General features: G+C 50.0%; 1 protein-coding gene across 3 annotated transcripts in view; it reads left to right on the top strand.

Annotated features, from left to right (window-relative positions):
- Positions 1 to 16,708, top strand: part of LOC127585660 (epidermal growth factor receptor kinase substrate 8-like protein 1) — a 72,704-nt gene that overhangs the window by 35,054 nt on the left and 20,942 nt on the right. For all 3 annotated transcript variants that reach the window (XM_052043294.1, XM_052043295.1, XM_052043296.1), the window contains 10 exons: positions 1,091 to 1,155; positions 2,011 to 2,172; positions 2,315 to 2,464; positions 5,333 to 5,412; positions 7,630 to 7,784; positions 8,207 to 8,268; positions 9,297 to 9,432; positions 10,003 to 10,091; positions 13,542 to 13,616; positions 15,891 to 16,036. In XM_052043294.1, the coding sequence (XP_051899254.1) occupies positions 1,091 to 1,155; positions 2,011 to 2,172; positions 2,315 to 2,464; positions 5,333 to 5,412; positions 7,630 to 7,784; positions 8,207 to 8,268; positions 9,297 to 9,432; positions 10,003 to 10,091; positions 13,542 to 13,616; positions 15,891 to 16,036 (1,120 nt within the window). The remainder of the gene's footprint in view (positions 1 to 1,090; positions 1,156 to 2,010; positions 2,173 to 2,314; positions 2,465 to 5,332; positions 5,413 to 7,629; positions 7,785 to 8,206; positions 8,269 to 9,296; positions 9,433 to 10,002; positions 10,092 to 13,541; positions 13,617 to 15,890; positions 16,037 to 16,708) is intronic.

Here is a 16,708-nt window from a genome sequence, read left to right as displayed (position 1 = left end):
CGTTGCTCGACCCGCTGAGTTCCTCCAGCAGACGGAGACACAGGAGACTTCAGACACTGGAATCTGGAGCAACACACAAACCGCTGGAGGAGCTCAGCGGGTCGGGCAGCATCTATGGGGGGAGATGGACAGTCAACGTTTCGGGTCAAGACCCTTCATCTGGACTGCAAGATGGAGGGGGGGGGGGCAGCCAGTGGAGGGAAGGGGTGGAGCAAGAGCTGGCAGGTGATAGGTGGATCCAGATGAGGGGGGGGGGTGATAGGCAGATGGGGGAGGGGGAGTGGGAATGGCGTTGGAAGATGAGAGGTGATAGGTGGAGGTGACAAAGGGCCAATGGTGGAGTCCGATAGGAGAGGAAGGTGGACCCTGGAATCAGGGGAGGGAGGTGGGAAGAGCAGATGGGAACAGTGGGGGGGGGGGCATCCAGTGGGGGGAGTGTGTGGGTGGCAGGCAGATGGAGTGGGTGGAGGAGGGGAAAGAGACGGTGATGGGGGCCGGTGGGTCAGGAGGAGGCGACAAGGAGAAAGGGACAGAGGGGAACAGTTATGGGACTGAAAGAACAGGACCTCATATTCCGCCCGGGAAGCCTACAACCCGGCATCGTGAATTCTCCAACTTCCAGTAACTGCTAGACAGAGAGAAAGAGGAGAAATCGGCTGGTATTTGGCATTGCTCCAAGAGGTAAAGGCATTGTCTGTAAAGAGAAAGCAAAGGTTGAACTCCGAGATGTCCCTGTGATAACAGACACTGCCCTTTCCAGAGAGAGGAACCAGGTGGTTTGGTTTAACAGCTTTGAAACTGGAACCCTTGCAACTCCCCTTGAGGTTGTAAAGGTAGTTTTTGCAGTGATTTACTCCACTCTGTCCTTCAGTGATAGAGAGAGAGGGGAGAGCGGGGCACATTGAAGGAAACAGCAACCACATATTGTGAAGTGCAAGCGGGCATGTACAGAAAGCAGCAGGATTAGCAGTGACGAGGACTCTGGTTTCAGTTGCCTCACCTGCAGTTGTAACAGCCACTCCCTTTCCAAGCATCAGATGACGTTCCTCTCACCAGGACTTTTACTAACTACTTTCATTTTGATTTGCAGAACAGAGGAAGAAATATTCCAACACCAATTTTATAATGGATGATCAGTCCCAGTACTACGTGAATGTGAGTCAACTACCCCTCACCACCACCTTCACACTAAAACTGAGCCGACTAGAAGGTTCTTTTTTTGAATTTGGATATCTTTTACCATATTTCCTTGTGACATATGCAGAAAATACAATTGGTGCATGTGTTCCTCTACATTCACAGAACAGTACAGCACCGGAACAGGCCCTTCAGCCCACAATGTCTGTGCCAAACACGATGCCAAATTAAACTAAATCCCTTCTGCCTGCTCGTGATCCACATCCCTCCATTCCCTGTCTGTCTAACAGCCTCTTAAACACCTCTATCATATCTGCTTCCGCCACCACCCCTGGCAGCCCGTTCCAGGCACCCGCCACTTTCTGTGTAAAAAAACTTGCCCTGCACATCCCCCTTAAACGTTCCCCTCTCTCACATTAAATGCATGCCCTAGACATTTTGACCCTGGGAAAAAGATACTGGGTGTCTACTCTATCTATGCCTCTCATAATCTTATAAACTTCTATCAGGTCTCCCCTCAGCCTCTGCCGCTCCAGAGAAAACAACCCAAGTTTGTCCGACCTCTCCTTATAACTCATACCCTCTAATCCAGGCAGATTCCTGGTGAACCTCTTCTGCACCCTCTCCAAAGCCTACACATCCCTTCTGCAATGGGGCGACCAGAATTACACACAATACTCCAATTGTGGCCTAACCAAAGTTCCATTGTACCATTAGTTCAATACATCCACTTACAATGTGTCTACACCGTTCATGTTCCCTCCTTGATCAATCCATCCTCATTCTCAATATCTGCCGCTCCCGATGTTCTGTTTGCTGTCCCAACATTTCTGACTTTGAACTTTCATCCTCTGCTTTGCTTCCTGCCAACAGCATCTGACCACCTTCCCTCTGGGTCCTGGCGAGGAGACCCAGACTGTGGAGGAGTCTATTAGGAAGCTGAAGAGCTTGGACAGCAAGGGAAGGATCTGGACACAGGAAATGTTGCTACAAGTCAACAGCTCGGCCGTCAGTCTGGTGGACATCGAGTCCAAGGTAGGCTGTGAATCCAGAGGTAGCTTTGAAGTTGGTCCAATTGGTGAGGCCACACTGGCCTTTGGGGATGGGGCAGGATGGGGTTTACAGCAGACCATCAGTGATTCATTGACAAACCATTTTTTCTTTGGGTTTTGCTTAGGATGAGTTGGAGAACTACCCTCTAACAGCCATTGAGCATTGCGACTCACTGCTGAACAGCTGGCGGTATAACTCCATTCTGATCCTAGTCTGTAAGGAGGCTGACCAAGCTAAACCCGACATCCACTTCTTCCAGTGCTCCGAGGTTGGGGTAAGTCTCAGCGCGTTGGCGAGGAAACACCAGTCATGCTTCTCCCTCAGCGGGATGGAGTGAGTGGAGTGGACGGTTGTGGACGGTGGTTTTAATGACGCAGTCTTCCAGTGCTGTCCTTCACCAGAAGGTAACCCTCTCATTTCTGGAGAACCAGAGTTCATGTCCCACTCCAGAGACGTGAGGGTCAAAGTCCAGGTGTGCTGAGGGACTACCTCATTGTTTCAAACGAGATATTAAATGGAGACCCCATCTCCTCTCTCAGGTGGGCATTAAAGCAAATTTACAGAGATAATTAATAATTAGTTATTATAAAGGAGAAGAAGAGTTTTCCTTCCTGTTCAGGTCAATACTTATCACTCACTCTAGAACACAAGAGTAGGAGTCCCCCAGGCCTGCCCCACCATTCAGTGTGGCCTCGGCTGATCCACCCCAGAACTCAACTCCTCTTCTGTGCCAGTTCCCCAGAGCCCTCAACTCCCCCATCTTTCAAAAATTCACCACTCTTTAAATGCCCCCAGTGATCTGGCCTCCACAAGCTTCTGGGTTAATGAATTCCAGAGAATCACCACCCTGTGAAGGAATTCCTGCCACCTCAACTTTAAATGACCACTGCCTTATTTTGTACTTTCGTCCCCTTGTTTGAGACTCTCCCACAAGTGGAAACATCTCTACATGTACCCTGCCCAGACCCTCTGGACCTTTTATGTTTCAATAAGAACCCCCCCCTCCTTCTTCAAAACTCCAGAGGACACAGATCTAATTTCTTTAGCAGCTCGTGATAGGAGAACCCTCTCACCCCAAGAATTAGCCCGGTAAACTGTCTAACAATGAATTATCAGACGGCAGTTTGTGGGAGCTTCCTATGCACAAATTGACTGCCATATTTGCAAATTACAAGACTGACTACATTTCACAATTACCTATTGGCTGTAGAACACTTTGGCACATCCTGTGAGAGGCCTGAAAGGTACGACAGAAATGCGCATCAGTCCTTACCCAGGGAAGGGATAGGTTTGATCACAACCAACTGTACAAAGGGAAACAAGGGTGGGCTCCAACCTGAGACCCTTCCTCATCTTCTGAGAGCAACTATGAAGGTAGAACAGACAGTCCAACCGGTGGGAGGTGTTGGACATGGTGGCCCAGTACTCACCAGGAGAGAGATACACAAAGGATAAAACATTTGATGGTCTTTCAATCACTGGACATCAATTTTCAACAAAATTACCTCAAACTGAGTCTGTGCTGAGCTCCCATTAAATTATGTGGAGGTCGTCAATGTGAGAGGGGAAAGATTTTATGGGAACTTGAGACACAAAGGGTGGTATCCATGTGGAACGAGCTGCCCGAGGAAGTGGTTGAAGCACGTACAATAACAACTTTTAAAAGACAGTTGGACCGGTACATGGATGGGAAAGGTTTAGAGGGATATGGGCCAAATGCTGGCAAATGGGACTAGGTTGGATGGGGCATTTTGGTTGGCATAGACCAGCTGGGCTGAAGGGCCTGTTTCTGTGCTGTATGACTCTGTGACCAAAGGAGATCCATGAGCCAATCACAATAGAGCTATGTAATTAGTTCTGCTTGTTTTTCTCCTGTAAATGGAAAGGAGAAGCTTCTTTCCAAACTTCTTCCTGTTCAAGTATTTATTCAGTTCCCTCTGGAAGTTCCTGCCCTATCGTCTCCCACTGCCCTGAAGCTGCAGACTCCAGGTCAGAACCTGTCGCAAAAATTTCCTCCTCTCCTCCCTGGTTCTTTTGCCAGTTATCTTAAAACAAGTTTCCTGGTTCCTGAGTCTCCCACTCACCCCATTCCCCACCCATTGAAATGTGGGCAGCTCCACACGGAATTCCTGCCTCGAAGTGCATTGAGATTCAGATTCAGATCAATTTATTGTCAAATACTCCAGGGTGCAGTGAAGTTCCTTGTTCACGGGAAGCCCACAGAGTAAACAGTGTACACGGTAATAATAAATACGACGATAACAACAACAACGAGCACAAAACGGCAGAACGGTGCAGAGGCTGCCGTGCAAACTGAGGTAGTGCAAAAAGAAATACGAAAGTGACAATAACGGAAGAGGTAGAATTAAGGGTTGGAGAATGTGGCAGCACCTCCGGGAAGGGGATGTGAGAGAGGTGACTGGTTCTGGAGTCATAGAGTCACACAGCACAGAAACAGGCCCTTTGGCCCAGCTGGTCCATGCCAACCAAGACTCCCATCTAAACCAGTCCCATTTGCCTGCGTTTGGCCCATATCCCTCTGAACCTTTCCTATCCCTGCACCTGTTCAAGTACCTTTTGGGATTATGGAGTAGCTACCCTTAAGGAGTCTGACAGCAGTGGGGAAGAAGCTGTTCCTTGGCCTGATCATCCAGGCTTTCAAGCTCCTGGATCTTCTCCCAGAAGGTAGAAGAGAGAAAAGGGAACAGCCAGGGTGGCAGGTATCCTTGACATCATATTCCAAGGATTAAATGAGTGTATTGATGTTTGGGTGTATTGAGGAACTCAGTGGGTGAGGCAATATCTGTGGAGGGAAACGGACAGTGGACTTTTCACCTTGCACTGATGTTATGAGGCACATGTCAGGGAGAAAATCCAAAACAAGAGCAATTGTTCTCAATCCAGCCCACCTCAGAAGATCCCACAGGCTGACACTGAGGCAAACAGGCAGGTACCAAAGAGCAAAGTAATTTGTCCTGCCGAGAGGAACAAGTCCTTCCCTCTTCAGCCATCAGTTCCCGCGGAGTGATGCTGGAAGGCCAAGGTTTACACAATGGGAATGAAGGGAGAGTTAAATAGAGACCTTGCCTGGCATCACACAATTACTGCTGCAGCATTCACCTGACCCGTTGTATCTCTGCAGGCTGACCTGATTAAGTCCGACATCAACAGTGCGATCACAGACATGAAGAGTGGAAGGGCTGAGAGACCGAACGCCCTCAGGTGAGTTGCTGCAGGATGTTGGGGAAGAGGTCATCTGACTCCCCAGGAGTTCCCCCCTACACCCCACCCCCGTCCCTTCAAAATAAGTAAAACCAGACAATGCTGGAAACACTCAGCAGGTCAGGCAGTGTCCGTGGAGAGAGAAACAGAGTTAATGTTTCAGGTCTGACATCCTTGGTACTGACGAAGGGTTCCAGACCTGAAACATTAACTCTGTTCCACTCCCCACAGACGCTGCCTGACCTGCTGAGTGTTTCCAGCAGTTTCTGGTTTTGTTTCAGATTTCCAGCAGCTGCAGTTTTTTGATTTTTCTCCCCTACAACTCACTCTTTCTCACACACACACACCTATCAACTCCCCTTTGATTCTTTTTGCCATTAACCTACACTGTGGGCTAATTTACACCAGCCAAATTACCTTGGGATGTGGGAGGAAACCGGAGCACCCGGAGGAAACCCACGCAGTCACAGGGAGAACGTGCAACCTCCACACAGACAGCACCTGAGGTCAGGATTGAACCTGGGTCTCTGGAGCTGTGAGGCAGTGGCGGAGGTATCTGCAAACGTGGCTCCATAGTCTGAGTTTTGGGGTGGGCATACTGGCTAGCAGATACTCAGTGGGCTGAAGGGCCTGTTTCTGTGCTGTATCTCCCTGTGACTCCATGAAGCAGTCAACTCACATGGAACGTTAAGGGGTAATTGGTAATTGGTTTATTATTGTCACATGTACTGAGATACAGTGAAAAAGCTTTGTTTTGTGTGCCATCCCGACAGATCATTCCATACGTAAGTACATTGAGGGAGTAAAAAGGAAAACAATACAGAAAATAGCGTCACAGGTACAAAGAAAGTGCAGTGCAGGAAGACAAACAAAATGCAAGGGCCACGTTGAGTTAGACTGAGATCAAGAGTTCATCTTTATCGTACAGGAAGTCCATTCAAGACTCGGATAACAGCTGGATAGAAGCTGTCCTTGAGCCTGGTGGTACGTGCTTTCAGGCTTTTGTATCTTCTGCCCAATGGGAGGGGGGAGAAGAGAGAATGACTGGGTTGGGAGGGGTCCTTGATTATGTCGGCTGCTTTCCCGAGGCAGCGAGAAGTGTAGACGGAGTCAATGGAGGGGAGGATGGTTTTTCTGATAAATTGGGCTGTGTCCACAACTCTCTGCAGTTTCTTGCGGTCATGGGCAGAGCTGTTGCAGTACCAAGCTGTGAACCATCTGGATAGGATGCTTTCTATAAGGATGTAATGCTGAGGCTTTATAAGGTATTGGTAAGACCACATTTGGAGTAGTGAGAGCAGAGCCCCATGTCTAAGGAAGGATGTGCTGGCATTGGAGAGGGTCCAGAGGAGGTTTACAAGAATGATCCTGGGAATGAAAGGATTAATGTATGAGGAACGTTTGATGGCTCTGGGCCTGTACTCACTGGAGTTTAGAAGGATGAGGGGGGATCTCATTGAAACCTATCAAATATTGAAAAGCCTGGACAGAGTGGATGTGGAGAGGATGTTTCCAGTAGTGGGAGAGTCCAGGACCAGAGGGCACAGCCTCAGAATAGAAGGACGTCCCTTTAGAACAGAGATGAGGAAGAATTTCTTTAGCCAGAGGGTGGTGGATCTGTGGAATTCATTGCCACAGACGGCTGTGGAGGCCAAGTCATTGGGTGTATTTAAGGCGGAGGTTGATAGGTTCTTGATTAGTAAGGGTGTCAAAGGTTACAGGGAGAAGGCAGGAGAAAGGAGTTGAGAAGGAAAAATAAATCAGCGATGATCGAATGGTGGAGTAGGCCTGATGGGCCAAAAGGCCTAATTCTGCTCCTATGGCTTATGGTGTTATGGAAGCTTTCTGTGGGAGGTCTATCGGAGATGTTCAGAATTCTAAAGGGTTTCAGAAAAGTAAAGAAGAAGAAACTATTTCATTGGCTGGAGTTGGTAACCAAAAAAACATAGAATAATGCCATTGATGAGGAGAGAGGGGTGAGGTCACTGGTACCCAGCAACTTGTTGTGATCTGGAATGTGTTCCATGATCAGGCAGTGGAGGTAGATCCATTCACAGTGTTCAGAAGGGAGCTGGAATAACCCCTGACAAGGTAAGTAATTACAGGGCTCTGATGAAAAGGATCACTGATTGGATAGAAGCCAGCACAGGGACAATGGGCCAAAGGGTCTCCCTCTGATAGCAGAATGTGATCCTTTCATGTTACTCTTCTTTCTAGACTGAACCAGGAGAAGATGAATGAACAAAACAACTTGCCCCCCTCTCCTCCCCCAAAGATGGCTCCCAAAGCTCCAGTAACCTACAACCCCATGAGCAAGGCTCAAGGCCTCTCACCTGCTCCACAATCGCTGCCAATGACATCGGGTGTCGTCGGTAAGGAACTCAGTTATTTTCGTTTCTCCTGGCCAGGCTTCCGATCCTTCATTCTCTGTAAGCAGATCATTCAAGCTTGATGGCCACACCTTCGCCAAGTCCCGTTCACCCCTGAGATCCTGGCCCATTCCAGAACCTTCCACTTCCCTTCCAAACCCATCACTGGCCATAACTTGCAAGGCAAGTAGCTGCATGCCAGCACCCTGTGGGCAGACCCATTACCATGCTGTGGTTGTTGGCTCAAGGGAGCCCTCATGGGATCCCTCAACACTAAATCTGTCTCAGTCACATTCCATGGAACCCTGAGGACTTTCAGATTGATGTGGCATTAAGGTTGCAAACAAAGCAATGTCCTTTTGTTTAATCAGACACCATTCTCCTGCCTCGCTTGGGTTGCTGTCAATGTCTCCTTCTTGTTGCAGAATCTAACGGAACTGGTAGGACCATCGTGGACACGGTGGAGCAGAGGACAGCGCGTGACGTGGTGAGTTCTTTCTTCGGCTGCTCAGGTGCTGATAAGCCGGGGCACAGATTCTTGAACTGCTCCCCTATTCCCAGATGAGTTGTCTCCACGGCAAGAGGCCCTTTGGCTCATCAAGCCTGACCTACCGTTCAGTTGGATCAGAACTGATTGTGTCTCAGTTATCTCCCATTTTGGCTCCTTAAACTTTACAATCTTTGCCTCCCAAAGGTGCAATGATTTTAGTTGACGCCCACGCCCCTGGCCCCCCCCCAGCCGCCATGGATTTTGTGGGGAGAGATAGTTTGTTTCCCCATGTCTATATGAAGTGGTTCTCAACAGCCACAGTGCACGTGGGGCCCGAAGTTGAAGGTTCTGCCCCTTCCCCTGGACTATGCTCCATCCTGTCCGCCCTGCCAGTGGCAACATTGTCTCTCCATCAGCCAACACTTCCATCCGATCACCCCTTGTACTTCCAAACCGGTGGGAACACAAGCCCAGTCCGTGCAACCTTACCCCATAACTTAATCCTCTCCCTCCCAGTGCCATCCTGGGCACCCGTGATGCTTGTCACAGCTCTCAACCCATTGGTTTACACTGGGGTTTTATGAGGGATCTGAGGTTGGTGAGCAGGTGGGAGATGGGACCAAGTTGTGTGGCAGAAAGGTGGGTAAGGAAGAAGGGTTGTCCAATCTGTGGGAGCTTGCTGTGCGTGAATTAGCAAATCCTCTATCACCACACTCCAAAAGTACTTTAACAGCTCCTGGGTAACGTAGGAACTCTGGAATTCAGAGGAAGAATCATCATGTGCAATGGGCTGTCCTACAGGACCAGGAACAGTTGGGATGGCAGGGGCTGTGGAGAAGAACTGGTGAAGCCCTGAGTGGGTAGAGGGGAACTGGGGGAAGTATAACGGCTGGGCTGGTGATGGGGAAGCAACAACTGGGTTTGGATCTGGACAATTGGGAGAGGGGAGGGGCAGGAAGGCTGTGGAAGATGTTGAGGCTTCTACAGTGGACTGTAACCGAGCCCCGTGTTTCCTGCCTCTTCAGGCAATCCTGAACCACACTTTCGACGACATCGAAGGTTTTATGGCAAGGCTCCAGAAAACAGCGGAGGCTTTCAAGGTTCTGGACCAGAGGAAGAAGAGCAGAATGGGCAGGAAGAAGACCCCAAAGGAAAGTGGGGGTACGTGAGCTGAGGCCGACTCCCCCGAGCCCCTGGGCACACTGGTTGGTGGGGAGACGTCCGACAGAAGTGCAACAAATTACCCGACCCAATTCCTTTTCAGGTTTCCAATGTTGGAGGCTTCACCGTGGGCATCCTTGTCTCAGATCACCCAGCCAGACAGACCCAGGCTCTGACATTCCTTTCCCTTTTCCTTCTATAAGGTCCCCATTAAACTCGACACCTTGCACCAGGGGTATAGACCATGTGCAGGGTGACGGGATTGGTTTAAATTGGCATCATGGTTGGCACAAACATTGTGGGTTGAAGGGTCCGTTCCCCGGCTGTACCCTTCCATGTTCTATGTTCCATGTCCCACATTGTATGTTCCATGTTCCATATTCTGTGTTCTGTGTGCTCTAAAGGAGGTGAGCCCTAGTGTCACAAAAGCATTATTTCACAGAGTGAGCCCATTTGGCCCATTGAGTCTATGCCAGCTCTCTGTAGAGTAAACCCACCAATCCTCTCTGCCTGCACTTCCTCTGTCTTTGTTCAAAACCCTTACTAACCTAAATTCCTTCCTGCTTTCAGAGGGTCTCCTGACCTTGCGGGCTCGACCTCCAAGCCAAGAGGAATTTGTCGAAGCCTTTCAGAAGTACAAGTACTCCTTTAGTCTCCTGGTAAGCATGACGTCCAGCGGGGAGGCTCCAAGCTCCTCAAAAGGGCTCAGATTGACAGTATCGAGCGCTGATGTCTGTGACCTTTATTTCAGTCTGTACCTCCGATCATCTCTTGAACCTTTTAACTGCTGGGAATGCTGAATCCTCCCCAGGGTGTCAGTCTGGAAAGTGTAGCCTCCTGAAAGCCATCTCAGTTCTTGTAGCCTGCAGGGACTTGAAGTCAGCGAACAGTGTCGGTCTCCTTATTTAAGGAAGGATGTTAAGTGTACAGTAAACTAAAATAAAACCACAGAGACTGGAAATCTGAAATATTGACAGAAAATACTGAAAACACTCAGCAGGTCAGGCAGCATCTGTGGAGGGAGAAACAACAGATTGGAGATCCTTCATCTAATTAAGGGTCTTCAACCTGAAATGTTTACCCTGATTCTCCCTCCACAGGCGCTGCCTGACCTGCTGAGTGTTTCCAGTGTACTGGTTCTTACTTAGGGGCAAATGTTAATGGGTTGGAAGCTGTTCGGAGAAGGTTCACTGGACGGATACCTGGGGTGGGGGGATTGTCTCATGAGGACAGGTTGGACGGGTAGGACTTGTAGCCACTGGAGTTTAGAAGGATGAGGGGGACACAACTGATTTGTGAAATGTAAGATCCTGACGTGCCCTGAGAGGGGATGTGAAGAGGATGCTTCCTCGAGTGAATCCAGGGCAAGGGGTTAAAAGTGAGGGATTCCCCACTTCCAACCCCGGAGGGCACCTTGTTTTCTCTCAGAGGGAGGTGGGTCTTTGGAATGCTCTCCCCAAAGGGCGGTGGACGCAGACCCTCTGAGTATTTTTGAAGGCAGGGGGAGATCAATTCTTGTTAAACAAGGGGGTGAAAGGTACCAGGGACCGACAAGAATGTAGAGCCGAGGTTACAAACAGATCAGCTGTAATCATGAGATGGTGGAGGAGATTCCATTGACCCAGGGACCAACTCCTGCTGGTAACTTGTGTGTTCAAATGTAATTGGGCTGGAGCCTCTATTTACTTCAAATATATACTTTATTCATGAAAAGATAAACAGGAAATACAACAGGTACACCTCTTCCTCTGCATTCATTGAACTACCAATGACAGAGAAATGGAGGACTATGTGGGAGGAAAGGGTTAGATAGATCTTAGAGCAGGATAAAATGTCGGCACAACATTGTGGGCTGAAGGGCCTGTACTGTGCTGTAGTGTTCGATGTTCTATGTACCAATTCAATACATTCTCTTACAATGTGACAACACCACCCATGTTTCTCGTTGACCAACACACTCGTGAAGTGTTTGAGAGGCTGTTACACGGACCCAGTCCCTCAGTGACCATTTCCAAAGGAAGGGCCGTCCATCAGAAAACTGGACTAGGAACTTCTGACCATCGGCCATGCTAATGTGACTGCTCCCAGGTCATTCAGTCCTTAATTTCCAACATTCTCAAATTCCTTCAACTCCTCCCCAATACTTCTAGCACCCACCCACCCACATCAGGGGTAATTTACAATTGCTAATTAACTCACCAACCCGCTCGTCTTTGGGATGTGGGAGGAAACCGGAGCATCCAGGGGAAACCCACACAGTCACAGGGAGAACGTACAAACTCCACACAGACAGGGTTGCACCAGGGTCACTGGAGCTGTGACCTGCTGCACCTTTCTCACACTCTTAATTGTGCTTTGCTCATCTCTGCCCTTCCGACAGAAACTGAGGCAAAAGTGTGCAACCTACGATCTGCGTTTTTACCTCACAGTGAGGGAGTAAACCCCCGAGCCAATCAGCAAGGAGCGGTCAGTTAAACTTCCCTGATGTGTTGCTGTCTACTTCTTAAATTTTTAATGCTCTGCATATTTCACATGTCGTTGCTGTGCCTCCATCTGCAGTCCTGTGCATCAGAGAGACACACTGCAGTCCATGCAGACTGACGTGCTCTGTGTCAATGGTTGCAGGGGGGTTGGCTGCTGTGGCCGCACTGACTGAGGTCACTTTTACCCCCCGTCCGCCACGTTTTCCCTTCCCTTCGTGGCTGCCTTTCATGCTGCTGTCCTGTGGTTGCCACGGGGAGAGGTCTTTAAGGCAGGGACCTGCTTCCCAAGATTCCTAGCAGCAAAGATTCAACTGCTCCAGGTTTCTGCAGCTGGGGACTGTGCAACATTCAGGGCAACCCCTTCCTTATCCATTTCCTAAGGATACATTTTCCCGAGTTTTGTGATTTGTGGGGGGATTTCAACGAGCAGTTGGTGCTAAGTGTAGCTCTGAAATTAGGGTGAACTCCAATATCTTTACTCAAGACTTCACAGAGTTCCTCGTCCCTTCATCCGTCTCATTGCTCAACCAGTAACCCTGAGCAACCAGTCTGGAGCAACAGGATTGGGGGATATTCTGTGCAATTCTCACCTGGAAATTGAGTTCAACTCATCTCCGATGCTTGTCTGTCTGTCACTCTGTCTCTCTCTTTCTCTCCCCATCTGTCTGTCTGTCTCTCTTTTTGTTTCTCACCCTATCTCTCTGTCTTTCTCTACCTCTCTTTGTCTCTGTCCATCTAGCTCTCTCTGTCTTTCACTCTCTTCCTCACTCTCTCTGTCTGTCTGTCTCTCTCTCCCTCCCTGTGGATTGGGCCCAAGGAAAACAGTGCACTGTGTGTAAGTCAGTCTCATCGAAGTTGTCAGTGCAGATAAACTGTCAGGTCAAAACTGTCCATAATTCATTGGGAGTAAGATTGAATTCTTCCTCGGAGAGAGTACCCAATGACTAACGTGACAAGTGGACATGATACCTAGTCTCAGATGCAAAGACTTCTGTGCCTTGGTTACAGTAACATGATGTGGGAGTCGACAGGGAGACTTTTTATTCATTTTTTTCAAATCTGGCCAGTGCCAGCATTTATTGCCTATCCCTGGTTCCCACAGGAAGCTGATGGTGAGCTTCTGGTGAAGGTGCTGTTGGGGTGGGAGTTCCAGGACTTCAACACAGTGATGGTGAAGGAACGGTGATATATTTCCGAGTCAGGACAGTGTGTGACTTGGAGGGAACCTGTATGCGGTGGCACTTCACTGAACCTGCTGCCCTTGTTCTTCCTGGTGGTAGAGGCGGCAGGTTTGGGAGATGGTGTTGGCGCTGAGCTCCATCTTACCGCTATGCTGCCCCTGGCTTGGGAGTGTTTGAAGGGAAGGTACAGAGGAGATTTTTATCTAACCCCTTACCCTCCCTGCCCCGTGAGTGAGTGTGGGGTCATGACATGTTCCATCCCCACCAGCACTGATCTCGACCACACTGAGCACAAACAAGGTAGCAGAGACGAAAAGGAGAGTGGGTACTGAGTGATTATAACGTAGGGGAAGGGGTGTGACCTTGCCCGTGGACTCCAGGGAGGGGCCATCAGACTCGTCAATCAGGGAGGTTCGATCTGACTGAAGTGTTCTCTTTACTTAAGGCACGAGTGAAGAACCACATTGTCAACCCCAGCGCCACCGAACTCATCCACTTCCTGTTTGGACCCCTGGACACGGTAAGTGGGCGCCAATCTCCAGTCGTTCCTTCACCTGTGGGACAGAGTTGCTCCCGACTCATCCTGCACTCAGTCTGCATTTTGTACTCGGCTCCCATTTTGTGCCAGCCTTCCATTTTGTACGAAGCCTCCATGGATTTCTGGGGGAAACACCAATTCCCCAGAGTTCACCGTCCAGTGAGCGGGTGGTGAACCAATGAGAATGAAGTGTTGCATTGGGAGATCGAGAAGGTTTGGGAAGGGGCTCAACGCTGGTCTGCAGACCCCTCTGGTGGTTACCTGGGGCTGAGCTAACCAGGCAGTGTGGCTCTCAGGTTAGCAAACCTACCTTAGCCCTACCCACAATCTTCCACCACCCCCTCACTCCCGGGAAACCGGCCGGAGGGTCTGGCCACCAGAGGATGGAGCTGGGTCCTTTGGAGAGCTTGCTGGTGGTGTTGAGGCTGTGGGGGAGGTACGAAGGTGCACTGCCGGGTGGTAGAATCTGGGGGGAGTGGAAGGTGAGGAGAATAAAGTGGGATTAACACAGGATTAGTATAAACGGATGGATGATTCCAGGCTGTGTGACTCCAGACAAACAGTGGGAGCTGGACAAGGCCATTCTGCCCCTCAGGCGTGCTCCATCATTCAATAAGTTCATGGCTCAGCCTCAGCACCATTCTCCTGCCTGCTCCCCATCACCCTTGACTCTCCCAGAGTCTAAAAATCTATCTAAATCAAGCTGAGTTGTACACAGTGACTCAGCCTCTGGTTTTCTGGGACAGAAAACTTCAGATGAGCACAATTCCTCCTCATCTCTGACTAAACGGGTGACAGTTTCTCCCAAAATTTGTCCCTCAGATCTAGATCCCACCACCAGGAGAAAGCCTCTACCCTGTCAAACCCCCTCAGAAACCTACAGATTTCAGTAAGCTCCCCCCTCGTTCTCCTGAACCCCAATGTGTACAGGAACAACTTGTTCAATCGTTCCCCACAGGACCACCTGACACACCAGTGTAGCTGCCTCTTAATTGCCCCTTGGAATTACTGCCCTCCACAAGGGCCCCAGCAAGCCACTGGTGGAGGTGACTCACCACTACCTGCTCCAGAGGGAGTGAGGGACGGGCACCAATGAGTAGTCAACAGCAATGCCACACCCTGCAAAAAAATGTTAACTCTTTCATCCAAAGAGTCAGTCTGGTGAACCCTCTCTGATTGTCCCCAATGCAAGTAGATCCCTCCTTCAGTAAGGAGACCAGACTGCACCAAGTACACCGTGCACAATCTCAGCCATGACCAGGACTTCCCTGCTTCGACACTCCATCCCCTTTACAACGTAACACATCTCATTTGCTTTCCTAATTACCTGTTGCACCTGTGTACTATCGCCCGTGTTTCATGTATGATGACCCGTGTTTCTGCTGCCCTCCCAGGTAGTGGAGTTTGCTGGTTTGGGAGGTGAGACTGGAGGAGCCCTTGGAAGTAATTTGTTCTTCAGGTGGCGCTTACTGCCGGGAAAACTCTGATAATTCAGGATCCGGTTGTTTGAAAGTCCTGATGGTCCAGACCTGCTCACTCATTGGTCTAGATCGTGGGCCAGAAGTGCAGCTGGAGCCAGGACTGGGGTCAGGACCGTGGGTGGTCTTGTGTCTAGGACCAGGACTCAAAGGTCTTGGCTCCTTCCTGCTCCCTTTCAACTCAACATGTTGACTGGGAAATGTACCAAACGTCCGTGTAATGTGTGGAAGGGCTGAAATAAAGGGGTGTTTGAGCTTTAATGGGAGTAACATCCAATAGTTTGGAATATCTGCCAGTCCAGCAGCACTAAAGTCCGGAGCATGCCAGCCTATCAGAGCTTTACTGCACGTAGAGTCACACAGCACAGAAACAGGCCCTTCGGCCCAACTGGTCCACGCTGACCAAGGTGCCCATCTAATCCAGTCCCATTTGCCTGTGTTTGGCCCAAGTCCCTCTAAACCTTCCCTATCCATTTAGCTGTCCACATGTCTTTTAAATATTTGAACCACTTGGCTGTCCTAACCACTCCCTCTGGCAGCTCATTCCATATATGCACCACCCTCTACCCCCTCAGGTTCCTGTTAAATCTCTGCCCTCTCACCTTCAACCTATGCCCTCTAGCTCTTGGTTCTGTCACCCAGGGAACATAAGCGGAGAACCTCGCTCTCTTCTCCCCTCCCCCCCCAGCACAGTCGAGATGTCTGGCGCCATAAACCGTGGGGACAGGGTGCAGGGATTCCTGCCGGTGTTGCTGACCCTGGTCTGGTCCTGCCGCAGATGATCCAGACGGCAGGTTTGGAGGTTGCCAGGTCGGTGGCCGTCCCGTTCCTGACCAACGACGCCATCCACCTGCTGAGTGACACCCTGAACGAGGCAGAGAAGGCACAGTGGGAGTCGCTGGGTGAATACTGGACCAAGCCAAGGTAGGAGCCACCATTCAGCCATTGCCCTCGAACCACACGTCTGGTCTCTGCATTCCCAGTAAGGAGGCTGAAAGGAAGGCGAGGTAAGGACCTCACCAAGGGTTGGAGAGGCCAGGGAACAACAGACATCTTCATAATCACAGACAGGTTCAGAGCTGCCGACTCAGTGTTGGAAGGTTGGTGTCACCGACCAGCACACACACGATGGGCAGAATCACCTCCTCCTCCACCGTGAATTTGTTCTGACTGTGATTTCTGGGCTCCATGGAAGTAGGATAGTCAGGGATAGGTCCAGTTCAGGAGTACTGTACTGGGAGAAAATGGAGCCCACAGGGAGTGGCCAGGGGAGGGGCAGAGATGCAGAAGGGAAGGTTGGATGAGAGACAGGGAGATGGGAGTGAGGAGAGATGGCAGGGTGTGAGGGGTGTGTCCAGTGTGGACATCACCGGCAGAGGGTCTTTATTCCCACACTGTGAATGAATCCAGTGGCGTCACCAGGTTTCGGTGCTACTGGTGAAACACCTCCCTCTCCAAGAATTTCCTGAACTGGGGAAAATACAAACCTGTCTGCTGGTTCCCTGTGTTCCCACCACTGACTCTACCCTCATCTGGGGAAGGTCCCTGCAACCCAGGGAGACCTAACCCAGCAGCCCTGAATAATGAGGGGGCTTT

The sequence above is a fragment of the Pristis pectinata genome, chromosome 33 (genome assembly GCF_009764475.1).
Source record: "Pristis pectinata isolate sPriPec2 chromosome 33, sPriPec2.1.pri, whole genome shotgun sequence".
In the NCBI taxonomy this organism is placed as follows: Eukaryota; Metazoa; Chordata; class Chondrichthyes; order Rhinopristiformes; family Pristidae; genus Pristis; species Pristis pectinata.
Note: the sequence above shows the minus strand (reverse complement) of the source record. Positions and strands in the feature narration are given on the sequence as shown.